The sequence below is a fragment of the Petaurus breviceps genome, unplaced genomic scaffold, assembly GCF_028583685.1.
Source record: "Petaurus breviceps papuanus isolate PSGF00001 unplaced genomic scaffold, PetGlider_PUasm1.0 185, whole genome shotgun sequence".
NCBI classification, from domain to species: Eukaryota; Metazoa; Chordata; class Mammalia; order Diprotodontia; family Petauridae; genus Petaurus; species Petaurus breviceps.
Window position 1 is genome coordinate 34,538,422 of NW_027185797.1, and position 10,700 is coordinate 34,549,121.

The 10,700-nt window shown below is 44.0% G+C and overlaps 1 protein-coding gene across 2 annotated transcripts; it reads left to right on the top strand.

Annotated features, from left to right (window-relative positions):
* The first annotated feature begins 118 nt into the window (after positions 1 to 118).
* POLR1F (RNA polymerase I subunit F) lies at positions 119 to 3,283 on the top strand. 2 transcript variants are annotated; one of them, XM_069088752.1, is made up of 3 exons: positions 119 to 510; positions 1,541 to 1,975; positions 3,151 to 3,283. In XM_069088752.1, exons 1-2 carry the CDS (start codon positions 233 to 235, stop codon positions 1,962 to 1,964), a joined length of 702 nt encoding a protein of 233 aa, XP_068944853.1. In that variant the 5' UTR covers positions 119 to 232; the 3' UTR covers positions 1,965 to 1,975; positions 3,151 to 3,283. The 2 variants fall into 2 exon arrangements, with proteins under 2 accessions (XP_068944853.1, XP_068944852.1); XM_069088751.1 differs by lacking the exon at positions 3,151 to 3,283 and having other exon boundaries at positions 123 to 510; positions 1,541 to 2,989.
* Positions 3,284 to 10,700: the final 7,417 nt, after the last annotated feature.

The window sequence follows — 10,700 nt, forward strand, 5'->3', positions numbered from 1 at the left end:
GCTCCGGGAGGGAAGGAGGCGGAGCCGGGCATCCGCGCGGGCGCTCTGAGGGAGGGACCTGCCCCCCGCAGCTTTTAAGAGCCTTTGCTGAGAAGACATTTCCCACTTACGCAAACCTTTTTTTTAGTTTTGCATCTTGGGGGGCAGTTGGGGTTAAGTGACTTGCCCAGGGTCCCACGGCCGTTTTTGTGTTCCGTGTCTCAGGGCCCCGCCGCCCCTTAGGTCCCTGGGCATGCGCTTCAGGCCTCCTTGCCGGGGTGCAGCGCGGTGCCCCCCTGCCAGCCTGCCGCTCTCCCCCCAGGGCACGGTCAATAAGGTGGCCCCCAGCCACGTGGGCTGCCTGGTGCACGGCTGCTTTAACGCCTCCATCCCCAAGCCCGAGCACATGGCCCCGGAGCAGTGGCAGAGCCTGCGCTTCCAGGTGGGAGACCAGCTGGAGTTCCAGGTGTCGCGTCTGGACTCGGATGCTGCCGGCGTCTTCTGCATCCGAGGGAAGCTCCTGGTCGACAGGTGGGTTCGTGGGGTGAGGCCAGAGAAGGTGGCCGATGCCCCGGGGTCTTGAAGGTCAGGCCGGGGAAGCCTACAAATCCAGTTTGTAGTGCCTTTGTTTAGGGCACTACAGCCCAGGCCGGAAAGGGCTTTGCATGAGCTCATCCAGGTGGCAGAGAGTCAGGATTGGAACCCGCGCCCTCCTGACCCAGAGCCAGCCCCTGTCTATACACAGGCTCTAGAGGTTGCTGCCCCCAAGATTGGCCTCGTTCTAATGGTTAGAAGACGTATCTTAGCTTTAAACATATACAGTGTTTTACCGTAGCTTGAGTTTGTGCAGTTACACTTGCGGCCTGTTCCCAGTGTGATGGTCCGGACCGCTTGGTGTGAGCAGAGGCTGCTGGGGGCTCACGGCCTTCGGAGGTAGAACTGTCCGAGTTTAAGAGGTGAGGCAAGGCGACCGAGGCCTCACTGTCATTTTGTCTTTGTCTATCCAAGACGCTCATTAGTGCAGGAACCTGCACATAGTTCAGAAATGTTCCTAGTGGAGACCCCGAGGGTCAGGGGACCAGCCTGAAGCTTCCCTAGTCATGGGCATCAGAGTGGGTTTGAGTCCTTGTCTACTGAAAACCAAGCCCTCCCTCCAATCCTGCTTTTTGTAATCCCCTAGAGAGACTCCTTTCCAGGGGGAAACTGATGCCTCTGAATTAAAAGGGAGGTGAGACGGGGAATCAGGCTTACTAGACACGTGGATGGTTGGGTCAGGAGCAGTCCTCTGTCCCTCCCTTTATATCAGGCCAGCTGGGCAGGCCTCCCCAGTAATCATAATGACGTGTGTTATCTGGGGATGGGAGGCATTAGGGGCCTGGGGCTGTCATCTGATCAGCGGTGGGGTGACTCACTAAATTAGTTGGTGGGAGAATCCAGTGTTGCCTCTGGGGGAGGCCCTCGGTGGGTGCCACATTGCCTCAGCTGTAACCTGGACCCCCCAAGGGCATCTCTCAACAGTGCTGCCCTGTGTTCTCACTGACCTCTGTCCTGTTCTGCACAGCTTGCCGCCTGCTTGTCCGCTTCCCAAAGGGTCTGGGGACATTGGTGATGAGAGTGAGCCCGGAGTGGGGGGAGAGAAGCCAAAGAAGAAGCGCAGGAAGATCCTAAAGCAGTCCCAAGGGGACGGTGGGCCCACGCCCATGCCAGCTGATGGGTCTTCAGATACAGCTGGAGTGTCAGAGGCCGGCCCCCGGGCCCAGGAGGCTGTAAACGGACTGTGTGAGGAGCAGGAACCCCGGACAAAGGAGAAGCTCCCCCCAGCAAAGCTGGATCAGGATCCTCTGTGGCACGCCAGCGACTCGAGTGGCTACCAGAGCGACCGCCAGACGAAGAAAAGAAAGAGGACGAAGCAGAGCGACGAGCCCGAGGGGCCTGTGACCCCTAAGGAACTGAGGCCCAGAAAGAAGAAAAGGGAAAAGGAGTGAGCCCTCTCAGGGTAGGGAGGAGGCTAGGGGAGGCCCGAGGCGACTGGCCCGAGGACATGCCCACTGGTCTGGAAAGAGAAAAGAAATGGGTACCCAGGCATATTTTAATGTTCCAGACATTAAAAACCAACTCCCAGAATCCAGCGTCGCTTTTTAGTCTGCCCAAGGATGTGGGTACTGGTGTCACATCTGGGCTCTTCCTGAGCCTGAGGGTCTCTGAGGCAGAGAAGATGGAAGCTCACTTGTCAGGGTCCCAGGGAGACCTCGTCACCCTCTTTCCATCCATCGGTCAGCACAGCAGGGGACAGAGAAGGCACAGGCCTGTCCTCTCGAGGGTCACATGGTGAAAGCTGAGAAGCAGGCGTCTGCCCTCATAATCTTGAGGGGATCTAGCATTGCTTCCACATTTGCCCTCATTTCTGTAATGTTTCTACTACGCTCCAGGCTGGCACAGTACGGAGGACTTTACAACCCTCGCATTTGGCCCTGGTGCCAGGACCATTACAGTTATGTCCTGTGACAGCCCTGAGAGGGAGGAGAAAACTTGAGGGTCAGAGAAGCCAAGGGGCTTGTTCGGGGTCACCCAGGCAGTCCGTGTCTGAGGCTGGATTTGAACTCAGGGCTTCTTCACTCCTGACTCAGTGCTCTAGCCACCGTGCCTCCTAGCCACCCTAGCTATGGTCTTCAGGTTAGGCTTTGCATTAAGAAAACTTGAGCAGGAGATAGAATAGGGTAAAGCTAGATTTTCTAAAGTATTCTTCACTTCATGGAAAGATTGGTCATAGGATTATTTTTCGTGTTGTATTTTAAAACAGATTTTTATTTAAAGAAGTTTAATTTGTGTTCAGCTTTTCTGGAGTGGGGAGGAATTTCTTGTGGAAGTTAAGGTGTATGTGTATTCTAATTTTTTAAAAAGAGCTTTGTTTTGTAGTATATTTAAATACATGTATATGGCTTTATGAATTTCAGTATTACCGAAGTGCCTTTGACATTGTATGCATAATAAAAAGATATTCTTTTATTTAGTTTAACTTTTTTTTTGCACTATAAAATTCAGTTGTTGATTTTAAGTATGTTTTAAATTCTGTTACTACACAACCAGACAGCTTTTATATTGATTTTTTAAAAAAAGATTATCACTCCCAAGAGTTAACATGAGAAATGAGTTCATTATCTTTCTCCTCAGCTCCACGTTCACTAAGGCTGATGAGACATTCGTGACTGACAGCTCATCTTCGTCCCATGCCCCTTTGTGCCTAGGCCTTCTTAGTGTGGGTTTTGAGAAGAAAGAAGGATTTTGGAGTGGCCAGTACAGAGCCATCCCAGTCATAGTCACCAACGGAAGCTGCCTCCTGTGTTGTGGTCATTGGGACCAGGCCCAGCATCTTCCCTTAGGGATCCAGACATTCCACTGCAGAGAATATTGGCCACTTCTTATGGAGATAACACCATAACTGAGATGATGAAAGGCCCTGAGTGAAATCCATTTATTTCCTCCCTTCAGGTGAGTTCTTTCTGAAAGAAATTCGGGCGTCAAAAATGACTTTAATATGAGGAACTGACTGACTAACAATTTGCTGCATTAATACTTTGTCATCTTAAGTAACTGGTTTCCCTGTTGCGCCCCTTGACTCATATGTAAAATAAAGCCTTGGACTAGGTGACATCTAAGGCCCCTGACTCCAAAGCTGTGACCCTAAAGTAGTTACACGTCATCTGGGCAATAGTTATTTCAGTCTACTAAGCTGGTTTGGGGCAGTCCCAAGAATAGTTGGAGAAGCAGCAGGTTCATCAGAAATATTTTCATTTGGCACAGAAGCAGGACCTGGAATGTGGACCCCGAAGAAGTCAGCATGTGGGGGGGGGGGTCACATGCTTGAAATCCTAGATCAGAAAGATGGGGGAGAGGTCCATTGCCAAAGTCAGTGCCAGTTTTAAGTACTGGTCGGAATTATTGGGCATGCCGTTAAGATTAACTTGCTGGCTAGCTTATGGCAAAGATCTAGGGAAATGTCAGTCATGTTTCACTAAATCTATAGTAGCTGTTGGTTGTAAACATAATTCCTACTGCTTTCTGACTTTAGTGAGGAAAATGTCCAATTAGTCTTTTTTTTCTGATTTTTACTGTATCTGATGGTTGTGGTTGGACTCATTATAGTCTAATCACTAAACAAGGCAAATAGTTATTGGATATGATTTTCTTCAGGCATTTTCGACCTTGAGCAGATATAGCTATGTAACTGTAGTAAGAGGGTTTCTGTATTTATAAAGTTCTAATTGTGACAAATTAATAGTGAGTAATAGTAATATTCATGGAAAACTACTTGGAAAAGCAAATGAAAGCAGCAAATTACTATAGATCATATTTTTCTTATTTCTAGAATATTTCAGCTGGGGCTTCTGCCAACTTCACTGTTTTAGAATAAACAAATTACAACTATGACCAAAATGAAAAATATATTCTCTAGAAGTTATGACAAGGGGTTTGTTTGTGCTCTGCCATCACCCTAAAGCAAGGCACATTTAGAAATGTTGAGTTCTGACTTTCCTGCCAGCCGGACACTATTGCCTTTGATCCCAGATCTGGGTCTTTTTATATGTAGTGTACACGTGAGGGAGACTCTTGCCCAGAACCAAGGAAACCCAGCCAACCAGTAGTGACCTCAGCTGTCTCTACCCAAATAGACAGACTGGACAGTGAGGACTACTAAAGATAGGCACAGCCAGATGCTCATTGTGATTTCATTGATGTGAGTGTTCTTTCCGGTGATGCAGGTGGTCGTCAGAACATGCTTGCTCTTCTTGGACAGCTCTGTCCGTGTTTGTTCGTGGTTAGGCCTGCCTTGTTTTGGGGTACGTGTCTCCAGACAGGCACATTCAGAGGACCTCGTCATCCTCAGGGCATCAGCCTTGGCCGTTGTGCCACATCCGCTCATTGACAGTGACAAGCCCCTTGGGCAAGTGTTCATTTCTGTTTTATGCCTCTCCTGATTCCTGTCAGCTAAGGTCCTCTCTGTGACTCTTTCAAGGAATCTTGAATCCTTTACACATACTGCATGGGACATACTTTATTGGAAGAGAGCCTTGAAAGTGGCCTTTGACCTTGGAATCAGAAAGCACTGGGGTAACCTCTTCTCTGCATCTTTTACACGGCCCTGTGAAGGTAAGGATGGGGTCTGCCCTGCAGTACTGCTCGGACAGGCCTCCTACTGGATGGGGGCATAGTTTACTTGCAAAATCGTCTGAGAAAGAGACAGATAAATGGAACTTTGATGTTCTCACTGACAGCCTTTTATTTTTTAGGTTTCATTTAGTATTTTATTATTCCCCAGTTACATATAAACAAAAATTTTAAGAGTTTTAAAAACTTTGAGTTATAAATTCCCCCTGTACCCCTTATCTCTCATTGAGTGTGTTGTGAAAGAAAACATAGACAAAGAAAAAAAGTTGGCTTCAATCGGTATTCAGGCCCGTCAGTCCTTTTTCTGGAGATGAATAGCAGTTTTCCTCATCAGTCCTTCAGTTTTCTTGGCTGTTGTATTGCTGAGAATAGCAAAGTCATTCACAGCCCATCATCTTACAGTGCTGCTATTTCTTTGTACCCAGCACATGTCACTTGTGTATGTGCAAGGCCAGTTGTTTCTGAATGCATCCTGCTCAGCATTTCTTACAACATCAAAGGGGCTGGATCTATGCTGGCTGCTGGACTGGGTGCCCCTCTCACCTTTCCTGCCAACGTAAGTTGTTTTCAACTAGAAATTTACTTCACCTTGTCCTTTTGTGGGCCCTGCTGCCCTAAGAGTTGTTTTGTGGCATTATTTGAAGATGTTTGGAGGGCTTTGGGACAGAGCCCTGGTGAGAGAGTAAGCCATCTTGGCTCCACCCACCTTCTTTAAAATAATAAAATCGAAGGTTCCCCTTCCATCCCCATGACTTTAGTTTTTTGTCCTTCTTATACCTTGTCCCCATTAGGTAATTTTGTTGAACTTCTTCCAGTTAAAAAAAATCATTCTTGGCAGACAACAGAAGCAACATCAGATCGGAGGGGGCCATCGGCCTTGTTTATGCAGTTTCCAGGACAAAGAAAGAATTTTTCATCTATGTCAAATAGTTATAGAAATAATTATAAAAGTAGCAAAATCTAGAAAAAATTACAAAGAGAAATGTTGAGGAGAACATGGAAAGATTTGATTGTTTCCTCCTCAAAGTTGACTTTATGCATGTACGTGTGCATATGTGTGTTAGGTGTGTGTATGTGTCTATACCTGCACATATACAGCGTGTGTATGTGACTTCTTCCATTCAATACAAACTAACTGAATAACTAGTATTTTGTACAGATTGTTATGGTTTTTGTTTGGACATTTTGTGTGTGTGTGTGTGTGTGTGTGTGTGATATGTAAGTAAGTATGGCTGTATGGCACATGTTTGTGTAAACATCTATGCAGTATTTATACTATAAACACATTACATGTATCCTTGTCTACACACACATGAAATCCTGCAGTTTTCAGATTCCTGTTGATTAGGAGAGATTGGAGGTCTTCTTTTTGTTTTTATTTATACCTTGTGAGTAGGAATGGTTCCTTCTTTGTTCTTGTAGCCCCAGTGCCTAGAACAGTGTCTGACCCGTAACCAGGCTTTATCTGCATTTGTTGATTGGTAATGTCTGAGAATTCAGGGTTGAAGGAGACTTCCCAGATGGCCCAGGTCCGTTCATTTTACTTTTTATATTTCGTTCAGGCTTTTTGTGTTTTCCCCCACAGCCATTGTTCCATATCTCCCCCCTATCCAGCCCTCCTAAGTAGTCAAGCAAGACAGACTGACTCGGAGACTGGCCCCTCACACTGGCAGCTCGCCACCTTTGACAGTTGTACCGAAGGTCCTCGGGGCCCAGGAGACTGGCCCATAGAAGGAATTCTCACCTCCCTCGTGTTGGTGCAGCCGTCGTCGGGGGGCTCTCATCTTGCTTCTTTCTGTTCTGATTCACTTCATAGGAGTCTCCATCGATTCTTGGGGCACAATGAGGTTCTGTTACATTCATGAACCATTTGTTCCCTTGTGCTTTATTCTATGGAAATTAAAAAAAAGATGCTTGTAAATATTTTTGTATGTATCTTACCATTCTATTTTTGAACTCGGTCAGCCAGATGTCTAGTACATTCACTGAATCAAAGGGTATTTGCAGTTGTGTAACCTGTGTTTCTTTCCTCACCCAGTTTCACATTGTGCTCTAGCGTGGCTGGAGCCGACAGCTTGGTCTCTTGGTAGGATGGGATACATCTCAGGCCTCTTCACCGTGACATGTTACCTGCTATCACCTTTGACATCTTGTTCCGTGTGTCTGGGGCAGGGTGTGGGGCGGACTTGTTTTCATTTGCATTTTCCTTATTACCAGTTTGGAAAATTGTTTTCTCCTGGTTGTTTATACTTAGCATGTCTTCTGAAAACTTTGTATCCTTCATCTATTGAGGAACGCATGCTAATTTTGTCTATTTGTATTGACTCTGCCTGTCTGTGTATCTTCCAATAAAATGTTTCTCAAGATATATTTGATGCAAAGATGTCTTCCTCACCTGACAACTCATCATATTCTGTTTGCTTTATTTATACAAAAGCTTTAAATTAAGCCTCATGCAATTGAAATGGTCTTTGGTTTCTCTTTTGGGATTTCTTCTATACTTTTTTGGTTACGAATATTCCTTCCATATTCTTTACATGGATGTGAAAGAAACTTCCTGCCCTGTTCTCTGGTTTGCTATGATGTAACCTTTCAGCATTTTGGACCATATTGTGGCATATGACATTAATTTCTGGCCTAAAATTATTTTCTACCAACCTTCTTTTGACTTCTCTCTTTTTTTTCTTTTTACAGCAACAAGTGGTTTTAATGATAATTGTTTTATTCTGTTATTTGATATCTAGTAATGCTAATCACCCACTTTCTTTTCCCATTATATCTTTTCAAATTCTTGAACTTTTTTTTTAACATGCAAATGAATTTTGGTTTTCCATCCAGTTCTACCAAGTAACCTCCTTGGCAGTTTGATTGGTATAGCACTAAATATGTTAGCTAATTTAAGAAGTAGCCTTTTATTAATTTATTCAGATTTCTGCAGACTACTTTGTAGCTTATTTTCACAAGTCCTAACTATGTCTCAGTAGACTACTTCTTAAATTTTATTTATATTATAATTTTTAAATGGAACTTATCTTCTGTTATTTACTTGTGGTTTTCGTTGGTATTATGTAGACATGACTGTTTATTTTGGGCCCTCCTACTTTGCTGAAGTTATTAGTTGACTCAGCATTTCTTAAAATTCTCCTTATTTTCTTGTAAATCATCATATCCTCTGCAAAAAGAGATAATTCTATCATCTCTTTGCCTATATATAATCTTTAACTACTTTCTTTTCTTTTTGCTATTATAGAATGTCTACTATTGTATCAGATGATAATAGGGAAAGGGCATTCTTGTTTTGCCACTTATGGGAAAACTTTCCATTGTTTCCCCATTGCACATGATGCCATTGTAGCTCTTGATTTTTGACATATATTGTTAATCACCTTACAGAAAGGCCTTTCCTTGCCTATTTTCAGTTTTATTTTAAACAAATCACTTACATGTTATTAGAAACTTTATATATCTGATGTTATGTGTTCTTCCGGTTTTTGCTATTTCTGTGGTTACTCAAGTTAATTGTTTTCATCACGTTGAATCTTTTTTCTTTTTTTGGAGGGGGAGGAAGGGCAGTTGGGGTTAAGTGACTTGCCCAAGGTCACATGGCTAGTAAGTGTGTCGAGTGTCTGAGGCAGGATTTGAACTCAGGTTCTCCTGACTCCATGGCCGGTGCTTCATTCACTGCTCCACCTAGTCGTCCCTCACTGAATCATTTTTAATTCCTGTTATGAATCTAACTTGGATATATTGAATAATATTTTGTCATATTACTGTAATACATGACCCTATCCAATGCTGTCTGGCTTAGGAGGGAAGGAACTTCTTACAAGACACCTAAAAGAGAAGTTAAATCCTAGCTCCCCCTTGTCATTCTCGAATTGCTAAAAGGTGACCACATATCTCAGAGAAGCAGGGAGGCTAAAAGGAGAGGACAGGAGGGGTCACATGGCAAAAAGATCGAGTGGTAACTCATCTGGCAGGGAGCCAAAGAGGACAGACAGGATCGTGTCAAGACAGGGCATCATAGACTGACCAGCAGTGAGACTGTGATAGAAGGGAAAAAAGAAGCAAACAGTATCAAAAAGAATGAGACAGATAATGTTTATGGATATAAGCATAAAAAAAATGCAATTTTAAAATACCTCAGTGAGTTAGAAAGTAAAGAAATATAATCTATATGACCCCTAGAGACAAGGGGAGACAACTTTTAGAAACTCCAGAGTAGCCATGAAGAGATGTAAAATAGTTAAAATTAGAAATTAAGATGGAAATTCAAGCCCAGTTCAACTCAAGTTCCTCATTATGTAGGTGAGAAAACTAGAATTTAGACCCAGGTCCTTTGATCTTCATAAGTCTTAAAATAGAAACCCTTCCAAGAGGAGGGATCCACCTACAATGAAGACAAGACCCTTTGGATTATTGCAAATGGAAATGCAGCATAATATATTTTCTATTTTTTAACACAATTTGAAAATTCAAGCAGTGAACTTACATGTTTTTTTTCAAGTCAGAGAATAAATTTTAGAGAGAGAGCCAGCTGGACCAAATCATACCTGACCAAGCATCCCTACTCATCACACGCTCAGAAAGTGATGGGTTCCCCCTCACTGGTAGGCTTCTGGCAGAGGCGGGGTGACCACCGTTCAGGTCACACTTGGAGTTTCCTTCCACTTCTGAATTCTGTGAATAAGTGATTTTGTGATATCTCACCAATGGACAAGTCTGTTTGGAGACCCCACTCCCTCACCAGTCAGTGCTGCCCATTTTCAGATCAGCTGTCATGGTTAGGAACCCTTTCCTGACATCAAGACTTAAATGTCTCTTTTCTCCTTCTGCATGTTGTTACTGATTCTTCTTTCTGTGACCAGAAGGAACAAACCTAGTTCTTTTCTACCTGATTGCCCAACCCTTACTTGAAGTCAGGTGGTATGCTCTTTCTGAGTCTTGGCCCTGTCGAGGTTGCTGTCAGGCTCTCCATAATAGAAAAAAAAGCCAATTGATTAACAAAGAATTGAATGTCAAAGGGCAGAGCTCTAGACAGATCTTGGAGGACATCATAAGCGATTCACAGAATGTCTGGTGAGCTGTCACTGACCATCCTTATAAAGGCGAAGATTTTCCAAGGTTGGCTTGCAATGTTTCCCTCTCCTTTGGCATTTGCAGACATCTTCATTGCTTTGTTTTGCCTTCCATTTCTTGCGTGTCAATGTTTTCTTCCCCCTGTTTTGAGCCAGTTGCCCTTTCTCCAAATTCTGGTGCAGAAATCCCTTATTGGGCACATTTCTTTGACACTTTACACCAAACTCTTGTGAATACCTCTGAATCATGCATTATAAACATAAAGCCTGATTAAGAATCAATATTATAATCAACAAACATGCTGTTAGGCTGAATTTTCAGCATGAAAATCAAAGGCAAAGCCTGTGTAGGGACTAGTAATTAGTTACACATTTGTTGGACATCATTTAAAAATATGCTGGCACCCCCTGTCTCAAGGATAAATTGGGACAAACTCCAATTGCCAGGTCTTGTTCAAGGAAACAGCCATAGCAGGT

What these genes read in the sequence shown, in the direction of transcription:
- POLR1F (XM_069088752.1), top strand. Translation starts at nt 233, where the DNA reads ATGCGCTTCAGGCCTCCTTGCCGGGGTGCAGCGCGGTGCCCCCCTGCC. An exon ending in GGGAAGCTCCTGGTCGACAG is followed by an intron (nt 511 to 1,540) that starts GTGGGTTCGTGG and finishes TGTTCTGCACAG; the next exon opens with CTTGCCGCCTGCTTGTCCGC.